The following is a 22,338-nucleotide window of genomic DNA, read 5'->3' on the forward strand; positions in this document are numbered from 1 at the left end:
TATATGGTTTGCTGGGACCCCTGTTACTATCTAAATGCCTTATCTTTAATGTTTCCTTTTTTTCTTGCCATCACTTCTGACAGCCAGAAGCAATTTGTGTTACATTTGCTACTGCGTTTAGAAGTTCCCCAATTGTCTCCTATATCTTTTTTCATTGTGTAATTTCTGCTCTGTTATTTGTCAGCACTTTTCTTTAAAATGTGTAGCTCTGTTTCTGAGAATATAGATTTCATAATTTTGATTTCTTTCACATTATTTTGGCAGCCAACTGCGGCTTCACTTGGTGTGAGTCTTTTACATGTATTGCATCAATTACATGTGAATTTTGATTGGCTCTTGCCACAAAAGACACCACCACCACAGAGGGTTTATGAACAATGCTTATTAAACTGTACCAGACATTTAGCATGGTGTATCACTGTTACTACCATGCGTTATTAATCTGGTCTGTTATCTGTTGGAGTTTAGTTATCTAACATGAAATACATCCATGAAGATAGTTCATCAACAGGCATTGCTTCAAATGGCTCTTAGAGTTCTCTTGAGTTCTTTTGTGTTTTTTCCTTATCATAAAGTTTTCTGAAGAACACAGTTTTTAGTTTTTAATTAAGCTAAGCTAGCCGTTTATCACTATTGATTTCCTTGTTTTTTGCCATTGTGAGGCCTAAGATGGAGGCAGCTTGGAGATGAATGTCTGACAGGTAGTCCATGTAACCACAGACAAGCATTCCATCTCGGAAATCAGTTTTTCCAATGACCCTTTTTTTAGGCATACAATATGTTTGCATTGTTGGATTGTTGTTTATCTGAGTGATTTGTTTTTTCCTAACAGCTTTGGTCACTCTCACTTGCTGGCCTCTACTGAACTGATTGTTGCCAATTTGTACAGTTCTTAAATGCTCTTTTTTTAAGGACACCTCAGTCCAATCTTGCCCACTGAATCCAAAGGGGGTCACTAACTATTGACTTGTCAGTTGTTCCCCATCAGCTTTCAAAATCACCGTAGCAGTGAAATATCAGTCTGTAAAAAAAAGTTGTCTGATTAATTCATGCATTTGTTCAAAACCTATAACTACAATCAGAAAGGCAGCATCAAGCTGTTTATGATTTAAAGGGCAACAGACACTACCTGTTGGCCACACCAGTTCCACAACAGGAAGCCAATAAAATAGGTGTGTTTAGTGTATATTAAATGCTAATGAATAACAAATACATTCCCATCCTTTCAGTAGATCTTAGTACAAAACATGCAAAACAAGATGTATAATATTTTTGATGATAGTTAACTGTTGCTGCTGCTAGGCTCTTTTGTTTTGAATATGGTTCTTTCAGCATCTATGCACCCCACTTCAGCAGAGCAAGGAAACATCCCAGTGTTGTCACTTAGTACTTGTTGTCATTAGGCTGTATTCTGGATTTGCTATATACTTGACAGTCCATCATAAGGTCAAGTATATGGATTGGAAGACTTATTAGCCTGCACGAAAAATAAGTACTCTCTCTTTGTCCGTCTGCTTAAATGGAGAGCAAATTGTTAGTTTCAATCCTGTTTCTCAGTTGGGCAGGTGGTACAATTAGCCTGCACTAATATCCATCTAAGTGCTGTGTTCCCCCATCACTAATTTAAGGGCTTTCCATTTCACACTGCTCATGATTGATTATGTGATGAAAGTGTGTATTGACCTGTAATCACCTTTACTGGAAATTGCTTCACTTAAGTGGACCACGTTTGTATGCTTGATGACTGGGTTCCTGCATGGCTTTGGATGAACCTTTGGTGATACAACAGCTCTTGTTGGTAATATGAATGATTCATGACAGCTTTAATGTTTTTATTCATGTACAAAGGTAGGCACAAAATACTTCTTTTAAATCTCAGAATGGAGCACCCTGTGGACCTTCCTTTGTGCATGTGCATATGTTGCTGTCAGTGTATGCGATTTTATGATTTGTTTAGTCTCTACTAATGCAAATGGCTTTTCCATTTTCAGTAGTGTGCGTATCTTATAAACTAGCATTCCAATTCTATTCTTCTTCTGTCCTTCAGGAGGGGGTGGAGGTACGAGTGGCACGGATCTTCAACACTTTTGGTTCTCGTATGCACATGAACGATGGTCGAGTGGTCAGCAATTTCATTCTACAGGCTCTACAGGGGGAGCCGCTGACGGTGAGGCTCACACTGCTGTGCAGTAGCACTTAAAATTCTTGTCTAAACTAGCTTTGAACATCATTTCTCATGTCAGGCCAGGCTCAGATTTCACATTTTGGTTCTTAGAGCCTATCTCCCACTTTTAACTGATTTTAGAAAAAAAGGACATTCAGACTGTCAAAACTACTATACTTGTAGTTTTAACACTAGGCTGAAGTTGGCTTCCCATCTGCCAGCTTCTTGTTTGAATTTCCTCATTTTACCTTAAATGGTGCAGCAGTTATTATTACAATGCCTGAGGTGGCGGCATGTGACTGCTGCACCTTTTGAGTTGGAATGGGAAAATTCGAACAAGAAGCTGGCAGATAGGAAGCTGACTTCAGCTTTGTAGTTTTAATGCTGATTTAGGATATCAAAATATCCTACATAGAGTTTTATGTAGGGAACTACCTGTACGTATGCGCTAGGGTAGGACATTTCGACAAGGTTAGCACAGTTCATCGTAACACTGGGAGTCTGCACTGAAGACATAGGTGCATACATGCTGCACTGCTTCAGATTTATAGTGTTGTATTTCTAAGTGTTTCATGAGGTTGCTGTTGTTACCTGCTTTACAAGCAACTACTGCTTTACATATTTTGCATTTAGTTGCATTATCATTAATTTAGAAAAGCAAGCCCACACTTTCAAACCCTTTCCGCCATGACTGGAGAGCACAGAACGACACTCGGCATTCGAAATGGTTAAGATGGTCACAGCCATGCCAGTGCTTTCATTCTAACTATTAAAAATAGGCTAAGCTACATGTAATGAACTAACGATACATAAATACCAATAGCAGCACCATTTGTCCAGGAGCTTATCCATATTGGTTGACCAATCAGGAACTGTTAACTAAAGGCGACCCACATGCATGAGCAAACGGCACAAAAACAGTGAATCAATTCAGGAAATCAGTTTTGTGCAGCAAAAGAATGTTAAATTTGTTTTGCCTTAAATATTTTTCTATGTTTAGTATGTTACATGTAACCTGTTCTTTGTGAAGTTTTAGGATTAAACAGGTGAAGGCTAACATCTCGCTATATCGGTACCATACAGCATGAGAACGGCACAGTATGAAAAGGTTATCCAGATTAAAAAAGCTCTTGAGATGCCACCCAATTTACTATTTGACAGTTCAGTTTGCTAAAGTCAAATGTAAATGGATTATTTGATTATAGACAGATGCAAATAGAATGATGTTGCTATGTACACTTAGTGGAAATTCCAAGATTTTACTATTTACACTTTTCACACTAACATCATGCAATTTACACTTATCTAATTATATACTGTTTTATACTCTTTCTTGATATTGATTCAGTAATATTGATTCAATAATATAATAGGCCTGTTTCAGCCAAAAAAATCTTTCTCTCTTTTTTCATTTTCAAAAAAGTATTTATTGCTTTTTTTTTTTTTAAACAAGAACTATTGAAAATAGTGTGCAAATCCAACTTTTTGCCCAGATGGGGAGTCAAACCCCAGTCTTTAACATGAAGGACAGAGGTGTTATCCACTACACTGTTCCAACCAGCATCATACTACATTCTCCTAGATAATGTTTTACCTTTAAAAATTGTGACTGGTAGATTGATATTTTAATTAATGATTTATTGAATACTTATGTAAAGTGAATGGGGGGGGGTACCCTTACTTGCACTTCTTGTTAATACTAAATAACTCAGTAGCTCTCCAGTTTTCTCTTGAACAAAGCTTCTCCCAAGTCATGGAAAGTATGGAAACCTCAGCAAAACAGACATTTTGGTGTGCTTTAATCACATGATTTACCAAGCAAAGTTAGTATAACCAGACTGCGTGGTTAATGCTATTTCCACTTGGTGTGAGTAGACACTGCCTTAAATATATCAGATACATTTATATGGTAATTAATAGTCAACTATTATTATGTATTATTGTTTCTCTCTCTCTCTCTCTCTCTCTCTTTCTCTCTCTCTCTCTCTCTCTTTCTCTGTTTGATGTGCATCATGATATTTTGTTTTTTAGTTGGAATGAATAATTCCAACTAAAAAAACAATGCTTCACTTCAAAAATGCCGATTTTTTCAATGGCTTTTTTATTTAACATTTCAAGTCCATTTAAACATGACTATTTATGGTTCTAATGAAGCATGCAGCTGTTTAAGTACTGACAGTGTCCACGATATGTTCAGGAAAGATCATATTGTCATATTGTCCATCCCTGCTCTCTCATTTTGATGCATATTGCTCTTTCCTGTTTTCTTCAGGTTTATGGTTCAGGATCTCAGACCAGAGCCTTCCAGTATGTCAGGTAAGCCTGGCCACACTTCAGTATGTCATTTTGAATTCAGTGAAGTTTGACTCATACCCTGATTTGGTGGCCTCTATTCATCAAAGTTACTTACAGAAAAATCTGATCGTACAAAAAATGTTGGGCAGACAGTTCACCAACGTTCCGTCTTGGGGTTTCTGTATAACCATACTTGCATCTGGTCAGACTAATAATATTTTATTAGCCTAAAAAATGCTTGTTTTGTGCTTTAAATCACTATAATCTTTATAAAATTACTAATAACACTAAAAGTAGAATATTAATGACAAAAGTAATTGCACATATAGAAATCATTGTAGAGACAATGATAGGTAATCATTTTTAAATATTGTAATATGTGAATGTGCAATGGAATTTGCTGAATTTGTATTATTTGTCATTATTAGCATATTATTATTGTTATTGTTATTTTATTAATCTTTTAACAGAGTACTAGGTATAAATCATAGGAATGCCCAGGTCTAATTTTTTGTCCCCAGATCTGATCTGAGTCTAATACTGAATATCTGCTGATACAGATGTTTTTTTAATTGAGGTACAGTCACAGAGTGTGCACTCTGAGTAGATTTATGTTTAATATGTGTTTGAGCATGCTGTCACTGTTTCTAAGGCTGGTTTAGGCAGGAAATGGCACACTGTTATCAGCTGTGTTCAGAAAAACACAGTGTCCTTCTGTTCCATTCTTTCTGTCTGTTATTCCATCCTTTTGTTACTGCTGTTGTGTTCCTTTGCTTTCAGTAAACATGAGTACCCAGCTGATCATTACAATGAAAAAGTACCTAAGAAACAAAACAAGTCTACAAAAAAAAGCCCAAGGACTCATTTCTCAGAAGGACCGTACGTTTTTTAACTTTTTAAACTGTTTTTGAAGTCCACTATTTGAGAGAACATTGCTACTGGCTGAGGAGAGCTTGCAGTGTTGTTGACTGGTAATCTGTTCTGAAAGAATATCTCACTATCCTGACACAGCTTATTTTGACTGGGTTGTTCTATTTACTGTGTCTTAAAATTGTACATAATGGAACCTTACACAAATACAGAAACTGCATTTCTTTTAGCTTTAATGTGTTTTGAACTGCTCTATGTTTTTAACACCAGTACTGGTAGAGACAATATAATCACCAGCACTAATGCACAGCATGTGACGCTCAGGTGTTTCTTGTGCAGATGTGCACATTTAGGATCTGTCTTTTTGGACTGAAATGAATCACTGGTGATGGATTGTTCTGAGGGATATTTCAGGACACATTCTTAGAGCTGTAATGAGAGAAAGACATTTCAAAGGCAGAATGGCTGTTTTGATTGAAAAAATATTTGTATTTGCTTACAGACTGATAAAGGCTTGCTTTGGTGTAAAGGAACTTTGTTGTTTATTTGTGGTGTGTGAACCTCTCTCCAAATGTATGCTGAAGGCTGTCTGGCTATGGGAACAAAGAGTAGGGATCTCATCAAACCTTTAGCATCTTAATTTCCAAAGAATTTTCTAAAATATTTTTGTTATTGCAAAATCTTTGTTTTGCTACACAGGTGACTTTTGTCACCCCACTCCCTCTCTAGACTGAATCTGTGTAGGTGGACAGGGTCTTCAGAGAAATCTAGTGTGAACGCTGCATGTGCAGAGGCTCTTTTGAGTGTAATTTAATCAAGCACCTTTCATCCACTGAGCTGTGCAAGGCAGAAGCATTTCCTTGGCAAACTTAAACTCCTCATTGGTGATGAGAGATCAGAGCCATCACAGGGTGTTTGAAGCCTCGCTGTCTAAGCAGAGCAAACCTTTACCTGGCAGTGTAGTGTTTGCGTAATTAAAGTTGCATAAAGAGAGACTACCAGGGACCTTGACTTCGTCTTCTCACTCAGATACCTCAGTGATGGACGCGATACCTTGCTGAACACACTCCTCAAACCAAGTTTTTGATTGGAACTCAAGGTTTTTACTTTTCATTCATATCCAAAACAGTTTTTCAGTCTCTGTTCTTACTTTTTTTGTGCTAGAATGAAACACATTATTTGCATGGAAAACAGTGCAAATTGGCACATTGATGATGTACTCAGTTTGACTGAACTTTATCTGCTGTGTTTTTCAGAGGTTAGTGTCTAATTATGAAATGTGAATTTTCCAAAATTTGTGCAATCTTCTTAAGACCTAAGTAGCCGATGAACAATACTAAGGCCCTATTTTTGTGCTGGCACAAGTGCAGTCCAACAGGTTATTGCCAGAATATTACTTGGTTAGACGCAAGCGCAATTATTCCCATTCTCTCCCATTTGCTGTTTTGGTGAACAGAAATGATGGAGCCTGTGCTGATGTGGATGACAGTGCTTGGCAAAATAATAGATATTCTCATCCAACCAATAAATCGTAAGGGCTCTACTCTGAGGATGCAGAAAAGTTAGGATGTGATATTAGGAATATCTTTGTTTAATGCCTGTGAAATTGCCTCTGTATAGTTGTAATGCTGTTGCCAGATGCAGTATGTATGCTCATTTTCTGCATGCTGATCTCTGTACTTCATGAGAAATCAGAACTGAGAACAGGAGCATGCAGTTTGTCATAGGGCTTCTGTTTACTCCTGCAGAGATGGGGAAGAGAATCTGGTTTGCATCATGACATTATCACCCTCCCCCTCATATTCAATCAGCTGGGCTTTTCTCAGGTTGGTTTCTACTCCTGAAAAATCTCTGGGGAAGCCATTAAATCAAGATCATTCAACTCCTGATGCTGATGAACTGTAGCTCAGCAAATATGTCTTGAGATCATGGGTCTTGAGATCATTGCAAATATATGTTTTGAGACCTCCTTGAGCATGTATAATGGGAGCAGTATGGAATACTGGAGCAGGTGGCCTTATCCCACCTCCACCACCTTATCAGAAATACATTCCACTAATAGAGAAAGCATTTTATTATTCACTCATTCAGTATGGGTAGTGTTTGTTCAAGGACATAGTTGCCAAACCGCCCATTCTGATGCAGGGCTTTGTCTGTTTTTAAAGATTATCTGTATATAACTATTACTAAAAGTACTATACAAATGTTTTAAGCTGTCTGAGAACCTTTATATCATTCATTAGTATTATTATTTTCTTTTAACGTTAGAATAAATACAAATTATGATTTTTGAACTGTTCATTCAAAGCCATCCTATGCTACAACTAAAAATCAATATTGTGTGTAACCCCAATACAAATAGTACAGTACAGACAATATACTACAGCAGTACTTTGGTGTTTATTCATTGAGGCTATTATTTTTCAATGTGAACTAAACCTTAAATTGACATTGCTGAAAGATGATTAAACAGTAATGAATGTATTTAATTAGTAACCTGACAAAAGATTAAAAAACGTTATTTGTACATTTAAAAAAAAAAAAATTGGCCGAAGGAAATATGGAAATAAATGAGTGACTCTCTTAAAGCATGCTTCTAACTGCTCCCCCATGTGGTTCTACTATTGCCAATGTATCTCCATTAGGCAAGGACATGTCTGTTTCCTGTGTCATCTGAAACACCAGGAACATGCTCTTCTCAGTGATTAATTGGGTTAGGAATCACATCTTGGGTCTAATCTTGCCAAGTGGCTGTGTTATATTGTATATGCGTTTTCATTTGTGTAGTGTGTCATATAGCCAGGGACAGGCTCATTATTTTTTAATAATAATATAATAATTATTTTTACTAGCCTGTTCTCACAAACCATCACGTTTAGCCGGCATGGCTCTTTGTGTCTGTTTCTTAAAGACCGTTTTTAATTTTAGCAGAAACTAGCTTTAGCTTCGCTTTGCTGTTCCCATCAGAACATTCCCTGGCACATAGAGGCTGATCTTATTGAGATGCATACCAGTACATGGGGTGCAAGATTATAAGTGAGTCCTACTCATATGAGGTAGTGAGAGGGGCTCTGAATAAGAAGACAAGGGATTATGTAAAACACTTGGTAAAAGAGTAGGCGTATAAATGAAGGTCAAACACCGCAGCCTCAGACATCTTCTGCCCAGTATTTTTCTGGGTAACATACAATCACTGGGCAATAAACTGTTTGATTTCAGAGGAAGACTAACATTTCAGAGGGATTTTAGGAACCGCTCTGCTTTGTGCTTTACAGAAACTCGGGTAATATCCAACACACTAATTTTTGCAGTTTGGCTGTGAGGCTTCTCCACACACCACGCGGATCGGACAGAGGAATTGGAGAAGAAAAGAGGAGGTGTATGTTTTTACATAAACAGTGCTTGGTGCACAGATGTATACAGGGTCTCACAGTTCTGCTCACTGGACTTATTAGTAATCACATGTAGACCATTTCACCGGCCTGGAGAATACACAGCTGTTTTATAGCTGCTATATATTCCTATCATATGGAAATTATAATACTAATAATAAATTCAAAAACTGCATTGAACCAGCTGTAAAACATTGTTTCTAAACTTGAAAATATATATCCTGATGCTCTGTTTATCATCTCTCCAGACTTTAACAAGTTGAATCTCCAAAAAAATTTATCAATAATACATCATCATCAGCACATCTTCTGCCCCACCAGGTGGACAGACATCCTTGATCACTGCTACACTCCAAACAAAGGCGCATACAGCTCTCTGTCTCACTGCCAACTCAGATGCTCTATCCACTGCTCTGTGCTTTTGCTCTGTTTACAAAGACCAGTGGAGCCAGTAAGGAAAGTGGTTCAGCACTGGACTCGAGAGGCTGAGAAAAAAACTTCAGGACTGTTTTGATTGTGTAGACTGGGCAATTTTTAAAGACATATGATCTGAATGAATATACAGCAGTTTTTAGAGACTTTATTAGGACTGTGAGCTATTAAAACAGTCTGTTCATTTCCAAACCAGAAACCCCACAGCAAGATAAAGACCCACACCACAGCATTTCAGTCTGGAAACAGACTTGTATAAGGAATGCAAGTATGATATCAGGATGGCTGTCAAACATTCAAATCAAGAATACAGGAAAAAAACTGGAATCACATTACTGTAATACTATAGATGCTAGATGGATGTGGCAGGGCATCCAGACACCTGCAGGCTATGAACCCGTACAGGCATGGTCACAGCATCTAGTCCTTCCCTGCTAGAGGAGCTGAATGCTTTTTTATGCCTGTTTTGAGCTCACCAACAACGAGCACCCAGATCCAGCTCTTATGACTTCACACAATTCCAGTTTTACCATCTCTGTTGAAGAGGTGAGAAGGACGTTTAAACATATTAACACAGAAAGCTACAGATCTCAGAGCATGTGTTAAAACTTTCAGTGACCAGTTAGCTTGTGTTTTTACAGATATTTTTAATCTCTCTTAAAAAAGAAAACAAAACTCCAAAGTACCCACCTGTTCAAAAACACTATTATCCTTCTGCCTTAATGACTGTTGACCAGTTGCACTCCCCCCGTTGCAGAGGGGTGCTTTGAAAGGCTTGTGCTGGGTTACATTATCATCCCAAATACAGTTTGCCTACTGCCATAACAATTGAACAGAAGGTGCTTCACAACACTCTGGCATACCTGGATATTAAAGGTTTTTATGCCAGGCTATTATTTCTGGATTATAGCTCAACATTCAAGACTGTTGTACTCTCCAAGCTTATCACTAAACTCAAGGGTCTAGAATTGAGTACAGCCCTCTGCAACTGGATACTGGACTTTTTCACTGGCGAACCCCAGCATGTAAGGATTGGTACAAACTTCTCATCCAAACTGATTCTCAACACTGACATCCCACAAGCCTGTGTTTTAGGCGTTTTGCTCTACTCCTTGTTCACTCATGACTGTGTATGCAGACAAAGCTCAAATTCCATCTGATCTGTAATAACTATGAGACGGCCTTCAGGGAGGAGGTTGGCTTCCAGGCAGACTGGTTCCGGGACAATAACCTGTCCCTCAATGTCAGCAAGACTAACGAGTTGGTTGACTTCAGGAGACATGAGGCAGATGACTCCCCCACCTACATCAGAGGGGATGCTGTGGAGAGGGTCAGCAGTTGCAAATTCCTAGGGGTCATCATTACCAACGACCTCAAGTGCATACTGAACACCACAGCCGCAGTTAAGAAGGCTCACCAATGCCTTCCTCTGACAACCGAATAAGCAAGGGGATGTCTTAAACACTGCTCACATACTTGTACAGGTGTACCACGGAGTCCATCCATACAGGCTGCATCACATCCTTTTGTGGCAGCTATTCAGCACAAGATGTAAAGCATTGCAAAAGGTGGTAAAGATGGATCAGAGAATCACCGGCACACACCTCCCTACAACGCAGGACATTTACTGCGCACGCGTCTCAGTAAGGCAGCCCGCATGCTGAAGGAAATTCATCCTGCACCACAATATTCAGAAGCAGTTTCTAACTCCAAACCATCAGATGGCTTAACATGCATTGTCACTTACTTTAATTTGCGTAAGCTTTTTCAAAACTGCAATAGGCTCTAGGCTCACTTTAAATACAACTGTAATTTCTAGTGTGCTGTACTGTTCTATCATACACTTCCATATACAATTCCATCTGAATAAGCACAGTCACTTAATTGACCATGTTTACCATGTTTACACTGGTTACTATGAACCATGCGTATGTATGTATGTATGTATGTATGTATACAACGTTCTCCTTTCTTGTGCTTAATCCTATTTAGTAGTTTTTACATATTGTCAGTGTTGAAGTCTGTAAGGAACGCTGTGTTCATTTCTGCTTGTGGAGGTAAAAAAATTATTTGTACGTATGTTTTGTTTCCTGTTGTGGTTTAACTCACTGGAACAAGCAGAATTACTTTCAAATTCACATTCACAGCAATCCACTAATCCTGCACAACATCCATTTAAGAGCATCAGAATTCTGCACACACCTACTTCTGCTCGAAGCTCATTTAAGCTGCCAGAAGAGCAACTGGAGCTTTCACACATTCACTCATTTTCAGTGTGTGTGAGTGATGTTAGCTCACGTTAGCTTGTTTTAACTGAATCAAATTGAAGGACTATCTTTGTTAAGTAATGTTAGGATGACAGCACTTTATGTTCAAATATTCATGCATGGTCTTTGTTTACTTATTGAAGGGTGTGCACTGTATGGAAGCCCATTCCCTCCAATTAGAGAACAATAATCAAGTGTTTGTTTTCTTTTTCTGGCAGTAGTATACGAAAATATTGACCTAGTGTATTTAAATAATGACTTGCGTTCCCAAAACATTGACTTGCTACAATAAAATAATAACTTATTTTCTATAAATATTGACTTAGTATCTCATAATAATGATTTATTATCCCAATTATTATCCTGAGAATTACTTTCTTGAAATTGAATAATTCATTATTTCAAATTAAAATCTCAAAATCTCATTTTCTAATTATACGTCAGCTGTTATTCTTTTCAAAAGCTTCATAGCATTTTGGAATAAGTCTTCATTATTTTGAGATATTAAGCAAGTATTTCAAGAATATGTCATTATATCAAGACAAGTCAGTATTTTACGTTTCAGACGTAAACAGCTGTTTAGAGTGGTTTGTTGTGAAATTGTTCACTGAAGAGAAACTTACTGATATCTTTACATTGGTGGTGATAGAAACCAGGGCTTGTGATGTCTACAATGCAAATGTGCCTACTTTAATTTACGATACAAAACAAACCAACTCGTGTCTTCTGAGTTTTTTTTTTTCCTTTTTTTCCAAGTTTTATATGTTGATAATGGTAAAATAACAAAAAAGGTGCTAGGTACTATTTACACAAATGGATTTTAAAATTGTGTTTCTTATCTCAATACAATCAGAAAACTATATTCATAACCATTTTGTGTATTAACTTTCAGTGGAAGCTTTCAGTGGAGGCCAGATGATTCCTGTCACCACCACTGTGAATAATTCTGACTTGTTGAGGTTCTCTAGAACAGAGCATTTCACACTAAACAAACTCCTAATGACTTTGTGTACATCTCATGGGGTTAATTTTACAGATGTTTTGAAAAATCATTTGAATTCCTTTTTAAATGTGACTTTTTTCTGCTATTGTTAGTGCACAGTTTCTATTTTATTTGATCATTTAACATAAAGGAAAAAAATAAAACAATACAAAATCAATATCATTAATGTAATTTTGTTTTGCTTTGTGTATGTTAAATTACCCCAATTTGTTAAATTCAGCAAATAAACAGTAAGGATGCATTACAGTGTACAGAAGTGTGTTCTCTGTACAGGATGTGTTTTTATTACTTAAAAAAATCAACAAAACGTCATTTGACAGGGGAGGCAAAACTTTTACATACAACATACAAATTAATTTATGTATGCATTTAAGATGCCAAGTCAGTATGTTGACATGATGCTACCAGAAACAGACCTCGCAGGAATGGGCTTGTGCAGTTCTGGGAGAGATGTGTGTTTCAGAATATTTATATCATCTCTGCATTAACACTGCCTCCTTTTGTGTTACCATTACTGAAGAGTAAGTCAAAAATATCCATGCAAGAGCAGGAACCTGAATTAGTGTAAATGGGTGAATTGTGGTCTGTGTTACTGCTGTAGCAGAGCTCACACTATAATGTGTAATAATAAATGTCATTTTTAGAAAACCGACTATAATAATGCTGTTACTGTCTGAATAGAGGCAAATTTAATGAATTCTTGTTTACTTCTTTCTTTCCTTCACTTATTTTTCATTTGCTGTAATGCTTAGTAACATCATTTTAACATGTTTACTGTTCCTCTGTTTCAGTGATCTTGTGAATGGCCTTGTGTCCCTGATGAACAGTAATGTCAGCAGTCCTGTAAACCTGGTGAGTTTTCTGACCATGTATTTTGCGTTTGATGAAAGACCACCATCATGTTGTCAGTAAACTCTGTGTTTTTTTGCTTTGTGGTTTTATTGTTAGTTTTTTTTATTTAGCCCAAAAGACATTGATTATCTATGGTTAATGGCTGTTGTGTGCAAAACATTCTACAGTTTATATTTGTCCATTAATCACAACCATTTTTTTCTGAGTCGAAGCAATCTTAACTTGTCCAAATAACTGTGAAGATGCTTATTATTGAACACATTGTCCTGAGGGTAAATTGCGCTGCTGTCTTGCTGTCTTATTGATTGCATTTATTTGTGTCAGGGAAACCCTGAAGAGCACACCATACTGGAATTTGCTCAGCTGATTAAAAGCCTAGTTGGTGAGTAACAAATCAATGCAGATAAATAGCATTTTTTATTTTATTTTTTTAAACTAGGCTCTCTCTGTCTGTCTCTTTCTCATTGTCTGTTTCTCGCTGACTGATTGAATAAAGCTCAGATTACACATTCAAACCCCTCTCTGTGTTCAGGGAGCCGCAGTCACATTCAGTTTCTCCCAGAGGCGCAGGATGACCCTCAGAGACGGCGGCCAGACATCCGGAAGGCAAAAATGCTGCTGGGCTGGGAGCCTGTGGTGAGTGCTGGTCCTACCATCAGATTGCGAGTTTGATCCCCGGTGATGCTGCAGCCATTCGTGGTCCAAGAGAGCACAGTTGGCTTCACTCTCTCTGGGCTGATGGGATGACCTCCCTCCCAAATTTACTGAGCTCAACACATAGGTGGAGCGGCCCTCGAGGGGCATGGAGTAAAGGCTTTTAGATGTATAAGTAATTAGAACCATAAATGGTTCTACCCAGAAGGATAAGCGGTTTAAAAAAATGTGTTTGTGTGTGTGTGTGTGTGGTCATAGTGACTGCTGATGATAAAAAGCTCCTTTTTCATATGAATTATTTTTGCACGTTTATAAAGAAATGGGAATTTGAAGATCGCTCCTCATGACTGTGGGGTTTTGACTCGTAGGTTTGCTCAGCCAACTTAAAAGCATCATAACATTCTGATTATATTTACAAAATAATCTGTATATTTACTCTGCCGTATTACCGTGATGTTAATGCTACAGCACTTCAGGGTACACAAGAGCTGATCACGCGCTGTAAAAAGGTCCTTTGTTCCCTGTTACTGATCCCTTTGACGTCAAAACGCTCTGATAGTTTCTAATGATGTTTCTATAACTGTTTTAAACTGAAGGTACCATTGGAGGAAGGGCTGAACAAAACTATCCAGTACTTCAATAAGGAGCTGGAGCATCAAGCCAACAATCAGTATATCCCCAAGCCCAAGGCCGCCCGCATGAAGAAAGGTAGACCAAGACACAACTGAGGAACACGCTTTTTCTCAGGGATGCTGGGATCCTGGAGATTCTGGAGCCTCTAGCAGCCATTTTACACAAGGGGGTTTCCCCTTAAAAAGAGTGTTTGGAAAAAAACAAAAACATTTCCTGTGTGTTTTTCTTACTTTTTTTTTTTGTGCTTATTTTTGGAAAAGCAGTTGTAGAACTGTCTGTGCCACACTTGCTTTTCAGACATGTGCCTCAGAAAAAAAGAAAAAAAAAAAAAAAAAAACTATGAAGTTCAGACACTCAGAGTCCTTGCCTTGCACTTTGGATTCGTCAATCATCTGTTATTTAAGAAAAAGTGAAGACTCCACGTTATTTTTTTGCATTCATGCTGTGCAGTTTTGATTGTTGTAATCATTTTTATTGGTGTTTATGCTGTGAGTGTCTTTTTGAACAGACACCTCTTTTCAATGTTGAGATTTACTATGGAGGCTAGTGATTTTCTGTTAATTTATCTTGAATGTGCTGCCCAGGATAGGACACATGATCGGGCCTTGTTCTGGACGACGCAGAAGAAAAGAAGAAACTATGGGAGATGCTTTTCTGCTTTATTTTGTTGTGATTTTGAGCAATGTGTAGTATTGCCACCATCACACTTCACACAGATCTCAGATCCTTTAATGAATTTCAGGTGGAAAAAAATATTTTAATAAAATATTTACATTGACTGCTAATTCCACATTTTTTTCTTATACACCATCACCCCTGCCTATCATACTTTCCCTTCCCTGAGGGAAGTTTAACATGTTTGGCACATGTACACATACAGATGGCAACAGCGTCAGTAATTAAACTTGGTTTCTATGCTGACAGTTACAGCTGCTTGTATGAAGCTTCAGCAGCCCTTTCAGGTTGTGTTATTGATGGTGGTGCCTGGATGTTGCAAAATGTGCACAGAGAAAGATGCCATGAGAAATTACAAATAATGCAGATGACTTTATTAGATATGACAGCAGTTTTATTTCTTTTACTTTACATACAGTTTTACTGATTTTGAAGCTAAAGGGCTTTATATGCACTCTGAAATACAATTTTTCTATATTCCTTTTGCTCTTACACATTCTGATTCTTTTGTGTGGTTCACAGAGACCAGATATTCATCAGCAGATGATTCTTCATTAACAGCACCAATGATAGGTGATCATTGGAGTCAGTAACATCAATGAGTGCGTTTACAATCCGATAACTGTAGAAAATCAGATGCAACATGTTTACATGCACTTGCGTAATCAGATAATGTGAAACTCCAGGTTTACGTGAGTCAGGCAGTAATCAGATTTCTGCTTTGCAACCAGCCAATAAACTCACAGAAGACGATGTGACCTAATGCTGCAGCTTTTTAAAAAAAAAACCATAGCGCCACTTTACCTGAAAATATGAACATTCATCATCTAGAAGAGGAGAAATATTTAAATCCTTTATTTTGACAAGCATGTAGTTGGTTTCAGCATCACTCCAAAAGTTTTGCTGCCATCTTGCGACAACACTGCTTACTTATTTCCGGTACAGCAGTCTGTTCTGCACGTGCGCAGACTGAGAAATCCGATTAAGAGTATACATGCAATGAGAAATCTGATTACTGAGCTAAAATCCAGCTCTCCTTATTGGATTTCTTAATTGGATTTCTAGATCGGAGTATGGTGTTTACATGACCATTTAAATAATCGGATAACTGCAGAAATCTCATTATGATCGGATTATTGAGTGTGTGTAAACACACTCATGGTTTCCAGTGCTCCTAAACCATCCACAGACCAATGTGGTATGTTTTATTTGAAGGCTGTCTAGATAGAGACTTCATCAAACATGCATACGCACTGAAGAATGCATTGTCAAAGAAACACCTGCATATTTCTGAATTTCTCTTTGGCTTTTACCATTAATTTATGACACAAGATGTATGAAGTAAAATTACTTTATATCAGTAAATCTGTACTGATATAAAGATTCTTATAATAGACATGAGCGACAGTTGTTTCATTTGTAACACTGGTATGAAACGTCATCTCCAAGTAATGGAACTTGTAAGGCAGAGGCCTAAATAAAACAGTACAATATCAGTTCTCCATGTTTCTACATGAATTAAAGTACAAACAAACAGTTTCTATGAAGGAGAGCTGTGTGGCTGCAAACATGAACAACTAACTGTTTATCATGTCTGCAGCCACACAGTCCTACTTAAAAGAACAGGTTCCTCAAAATAATATTACACAGTATCTAGAGTAACTCAAAGGAACTTCTACTCTTACTGAAGTAATATTTTACCAAGGGTATTTCTACTTTTAAAGGAATGTAGTTTAGGACTGTTTGCATATTTATATGTATTTTCACATTGTCACTGTTCAAAGAAAAAACAATCTCCAAAATGGTAACTTTGCAGAAGATGCAAAACGTTCTTTACTTTTAATGTAAGAAACAGTGATATTGTTTGCTAAAGTAAAGAGTCATTACTTCGGAATGATTCTTCGTAACAGTGTTATGAATGGAACAAATAACCGAATAAAACAAATCACTTCAGTGTAAGGCCCCTAATGCCAAAGCAATGTCATGACACATTTTGTGTCATCTTGCAATTACTGGCATAAGCTGTTTCAAGTATTACTTTCAATGCTTCTTCATACATTATAAAGTCCTTATGTAGGCAGCCTTTACATAAAGTGTTAGCCCTAAGGTCATCTCCGTTGCTGTGGGGGCACCATGATGAAGCAGAGCTGCAACAGACAGTTAAAGTAAAGACTGTTGGGAACACTGACCCCCACACATATGGCATCAGTTTGCGGCTGCATTCAAGGTTATTCATAGCACAGAACACTTACGCTTCTGCTGGTAGTAAGGATCTACACTTTCAGAGTGAGGGTATAGAGCTTATGATTATGTTTAATGTAGACAGAGTGGTGGGTTGTATTTCTGCAATCGGAACAAATGTGCTGCAGCTAATTCTCAGCCTGGGAAGAGCATGCAAGAAAAAAAGTAAGAAAGATCAGAAACTTGCAAGGCTGCCGTCTGAAGAGGTGAAGGAATAGGAACAGTGTGTGATACTGCTTTTACATAAGGGACAACTCTCGCCCACACCATCACATTCAGTTCCTGGAACCAGGTTGTTTTTGAAGAGGAAAGGAAGTTAATAGTAGTCGTAGTTGACGTCTGCCCCATGTCTGTTATGACTGGGGAATCTGGGGCCCATGGGGGAATTCTCGTCATAGTGATGCTGCCGTGCTGGGTCACTAGAGCGGGCTTGGTCCTTCCAGTAAGACAGATCAGCTTCCAGTCTCTGAAAGGAAAACATTCTTTAGATAAAAGTATCCAGACACTCTTTCAAATTAGTGAGTTTTACTACTTTAAAGGGAGATTCTGGCCTATAGCTAGCATTTAGTATTGCCACCGTAAAAAAAAAAAATCTCTCCAAAATGGTAACTGTACAGTAGAAGGCAAAAACACTGTTTACTTTAATGTAAGTTAATGTATGTTGTTTTTTGGGGTTTTTCAGCGACAACATGTTACACAGCATCTGTAGTGCACTGTATCTCTCAGCCTCATCAGTTCATTCAAAGTTTTGTCTGATTTTGTAATTATTATTAGTGTTGCACTATAAAAATACATAACACAGCTACTGGAAATGCCTACGGCACTCAAGAAATCCTGACAACTAGCCACGGATGTAGAAGCTAGTAAATACATCTGCAATGCTAGCTGGGATACGACACAAACCTCAATAGGTCATCAAAATAAAAGCAATAATTTAGCCAGCCAGCAAAAAAGAAATGATGTTAAAGACCCTGGCCCACCCTAAAGCACTTGTAGTTTTTCAAAATTTACTTCTACCTTTACAAAAAAATACAAACACAAATTTTGCTTTAGAGGCTTCTGCGGCACCACAATAAGCGGCAAGTTTACAACTAAGAAGAGCGATGGTTATTTTTCATTTTAGCCAGGATGTGATTTTTTGGTTTCACAGCTGCAGGTTAGAAGCGTCCGACTCTCTGAGATGGTACTTCTTGGATAAAAAGTCTATGAAAATCCTAAAGATCGAATGAACACTGTCAGTTACCTGTGCATTTCAGGGCTCATCTGAAAAGGGCTGTCGGTTGGAGGCACGTGTAGACGGTGAGGCAAACTGACAAGTTAGAAAATTGCACTGTACCTCACAGAGGAGCTTTTTTGTCTTCTTGATTTGAACTGCACTGACAGGAGACCTTTGGAAAGTAGCTGAACTGTTTGTCTACAGTGTACACTGCTCTATGGAGAGTGCTCCCATCACAACCGTCAAAGTCTGCTCAAAAGAACCAGCACTGAAAAAATGGCTGAATGGAGAGAGACTAAATGTGGAGGACAGAGGGTAGACAAGCCTGAGTCACTCAGAGTGGAACTAACTGATAGCAGATTTGTCACTCAACCTGGAGTGCACAGAGAAAATCTGAAGGACTGAAACTGTGAAGAAAAGTGCCGACCAGACAAATGATGCTGTCATAGCCCCACTTTCTAACAGTAGTTTAAGAGCCGTTCTTCTGAGCTCCTATTTTTATCTATAAGCTGGCACTGGAAAAGTTTTGTTGCAATACTGCCACAGATCTCTAGAGGTTATTAACTTTGGCCGTTCATCCTATTTTGTACCTCACTGGCCATTTCATCAGGTAAACATACCACGTAGGTGCACTTTATTAAACGTAGCCCATCTGTTGCTGCACACCTTATCAGTCACCCTCTAACCATCTGTCAGTGGAAAGGGACCACTATAGGTGACCAGATATTGTTTATGTTGTTTTTGTCTAATTTTACTAGTGATTTATTTTTTATTATTTTCATTTCATGCAATTTGTGTTAATCCTTTTGCGTCTTTGATCAGTGGTGTTTCTGATCACAACTGCTGCTGAGATATTTTTGTTTGGTGGTCTGTTCTTAAAAGAGCAGTGGTGTGTAAAAGCCCCAGCAATGCTGCTGTGCCTAATATACTCATACCAGCACAACACACACTACCACTGCACTACCATGTCAGTGTCCCTGGTGAGTAGTGGTGGTCTCACGGTACTCTCTTTCTATTGATGAACAGGTTGAGAAAGGCTGATGTGCGTCAACAGATGGGCTACAGTCTGTAAGTTAAGTCTAACTGTAAGCACGCAGTAGGCATTTCTGATAAAATGGCCAGTGAGTGTAGTGCAGCAGTGATAAACTGGCAGTTCAGTATAATGTATAACCGCTGTCCAAATATCAATTATTTCCAAAATAGTAACTCTACAGATTTTTTTTTTTTTTTAACTTTTAATGCAAATACAAGTTAATGTAAAGAGATTTTATTGCAAGTGATTTTGGAGCATTTCTACTGGTTCATTTATCGTGAAATTTTTACACAATGTAAAGGAAAGGATTTATTTATTGTTGTTTTTTCTTGGAAATGACGATAGGCTAGTTGAAGATAACACTTGCTTTATCTTCACTGGAATGGGTCTGACCTGTGATTAGAACTAATGGGAACCAATGACAGAAAAAAGAGTCACTAAGCCCTTAACCCTACAGTGGACTCACCGCCTCATCAAATCCCATGTACATGAACTGCTGGATCCACTGCTGCACATCAGGACGACTGCGATCCCACAGGTTCCTCTTAGGCCTCCGTAGAGAAGCCAGGAACTGCTTGGCCTTGGAGGCTGGCACTGCCACAGTCGCTGCTGGCTTCACCTCATCCTCCACTAGTGGGAGACAGAGAGCAGAGACTTTACCCTAGACCATTTAGGAACCTTAATTTTTTAAGATGTTATATGAATGACTACACACAGAAAAAGATGTTCTTTGGAGCAATGCTATTAAAGACCCACCTTTAGTTCAATGAATGGTCCTTTAAAAGACCACTTGGTCAATTTAGAACCTAATTTCTATCTGCCACATCTGTAGCACAGTCACTTACCACAGACAAAAATGTACACACTTTTCCTTTTTAGTTTTAAAAAAAAAGTAAAACATAGTGAGTTAACAAATGTTCTGCTCTTTTAGTAAGTACAGCCAAAAGCTATCTAAACTATTGTCTGTGGTACACTAGAGATTATGCATATGATTTTAGTTCCACAGTAGTTTCTGAATAATGAGTATTATTATTAATAACTGAATGATAAGTCTAGGGTTTAAGGTACTAATTACGGGAGGGTCTTACAAGAGCAGAACAGGGAGAACAAAGAACAAAGAGAGGATGCAAAGTTGTGATCATACACAAAAGGCTATGAAAAATGTAATGAAGTAGAATACTCAGTCACCTTCTCTCTTCTTCAGAATCTTGTGCAAAGCGCTCTCACTGGACACATCTGGAAGATATTTATGAATGGAATGGAATTAGTTTTACATACTCAGCAACAGTAGTTTGAGAGAAATCACAGACACACTATGAAGCTGTAATTTGAGCACATTACCTTACAGCCCCCACTGTATTTTTCCACTGTTAACTAGTGCAGTTTCCCATAAAACCCACACAGTGCACATTCCTCAACCGCATACTCAAAACTGCATACAGAGCCAGTGGAGACTGGCACATGGAGAAATGTGACAGATGTTGTTTACAGGTGCTTCAGACGTGTCTGATCAGTAAATATATTTATGGAAAAAAAAAATCCTAAAGGCCTGTCTACGTTGCGCAATGTGCAGATCAGTGGGGTCTTTGTTGCAGTTGCTGTGTTCACAGAAAGTCTGACTCATTCTGTCTGGCATGTTATCATTAAAGTGGAAAGAGACAAAAAGCTAACAGTAGGGCAGAGAAGCTAAACTGCAGTGACAATCTTGAGTTTAATGGCAGAAGTTTAGGAGCTCTATTGACGTTACTGTGACTTCTTTATTAAGTCTCTGAGATTTGATCATTGTTGACATCAGTATCTGTTTTTTTTCTCCTGTTTGCTTTTACTTCTATAACTGTTCAACCCCTATTTCCACAAAAAAGAAGCTTTCTCAAAAAGGCACACTTCCAGGATTTCCCAAGGGGAACATGAACACGAAGTTAGACACAAATATGCATGTTGCAAAACTAAAAAGAAAACACTCACAAATAAGCACATATACAATCAAGAACTTGTTCAAGTTTATCTAACATTTGTTAAGAACAGCATATTTCTGTATACGTTTGTCTGAGACATTTGGAGGATACAGAAACAGCCCATGGTGGAGAGGAAAGCCTATGCAGATGCCTCTGAGCAAAGATCTCACACATAGAGGAAGAAAAAGAGAATATTACCTGAGAGAGCCAGTAGAGTCAGCAAGGTAAGAAAGGTAAACAGGCGTAGGTAAAAGTTAGGGGACACCATGATCTCTCAGCTCTTCTCCTTTTCTCCTCTGTCTGACTGCATTCGTTCACAGGGGCTGCTGAGGGTCCAGATGCAGTTGAGAGGAGAGCAGAGAGGGGGAGAAGGAGAGCAAAAGGACAACCATGGAAACATTCCCTGCAGAAACATGCCTGGCCGCTGGTGGTGAATTACTGTAAAACCAAGCCAGCCAACAGAAAGGCATTGTGTGCGAGTTGTGTGTTTGTGGTTTGAAGTATTTTTCCACGTTCAGCTGAGCTGCAGCTGTTTTTTTGATCCTTGTACACGCATACATATAAAAACGTTATTTCACTGTTCTGCAGAATCAAAAAGGTCCTTTATGTTCTAGGTGTTAACCAGGTAAATACAAAATCAACTAAACTGCCAAACA

General features: G+C 38.1%; 2 protein-coding genes across 2 annotated transcripts in view; one reads left to right on the forward strand and one right to left on the reverse strand.

Annotated features, from left to right (window-relative positions):
• Nucleotides 1–15,869, forward strand: part of uxs1 (UDP-glucuronate decarboxylase 1) — a 75,152-nt gene extending 59,283 nt beyond the window's left edge. The window contains exons 10-15 of the mRNA XM_036596721.1: nt 2,048–2,167; nt 4,437–4,480; nt 13,215–13,275; nt 13,600–13,657; nt 13,808–13,911; nt 14,526–15,869. Of these exons, the coding sequence (XP_036452614.1) occupies nt 2,048–2,167; nt 4,437–4,480; nt 13,215–13,275; nt 13,600–13,657; nt 13,808–13,911; nt 14,526–14,657 (519 nt within the window). The 3' untranslated portion in view covers nt 14,658–15,869. The remainder of the gene's footprint in view (nt 1–2,047; nt 2,168–4,436; nt 4,481–13,214; nt 13,276–13,599; nt 13,658–13,807; nt 13,912–14,525) is intronic.
• A 413-nt stretch (nt 15,870–16,282) lies between these two features.
• On the reverse strand, nt 16,283–22,069 carry ecrg4a (ECRG4 augurin precursor a). The gene is made up of 4 exons (XM_036596834.1): nt 21,881–22,069; nt 20,916–20,963; nt 20,194–20,357; nt 16,283–17,944 (listed from the first exon to the last, which is right to left on the reverse strand). The coding sequence occupies exons 1-4, from the start codon at nt 21,948–21,950 to the stop codon at nt 17,795–17,797; spliced, it is 432 nt and encodes a 143-aa protein (XP_036452727.1). The 5' UTR covers nt 21,951–22,069; the 3' UTR covers nt 16,283–17,794.
• Between the last annotated feature and the right edge of the window lie 269 nt (nt 22,070–22,338).

The sequence above is a fragment of the Colossoma macropomum genome, unplaced genomic scaffold, assembly GCF_904425465.1.
Source record: "Colossoma macropomum unplaced genomic scaffold, Colossoma_macropomum, whole genome shotgun sequence".
Taxonomy (NCBI): Eukaryota; Metazoa; Chordata; class Actinopteri; order Characiformes; family Serrasalmidae; genus Colossoma; species Colossoma macropomum.

What these genes read in the sequence shown, in the direction of transcription:
- ecrg4a (XM_036596834.1), bottom strand. Translation starts at nt 21,950, where the DNA reads ATGGTGTCCCCTAACTTTTACCTACGCCTGTTTACCTTTCTTACCTTG. An exon ending in GATTCTGAAGAAGAGAGAAG is followed by an intron (nt 20,358 to 20,915) that starts GTGACTGAGTAT and finishes GTCTCCCACTAG; the next exon opens with TGGAGGATGAGGTGAAGCCA. An exon ending in ACATGGGATTTGATGAGGCG is followed by an intron (nt 17,945 to 20,193) that starts GTGAGTCCACTG and finishes TTTTCCTTTCAG; the next exon opens with AGACTGGAAGCTGATCTGTC.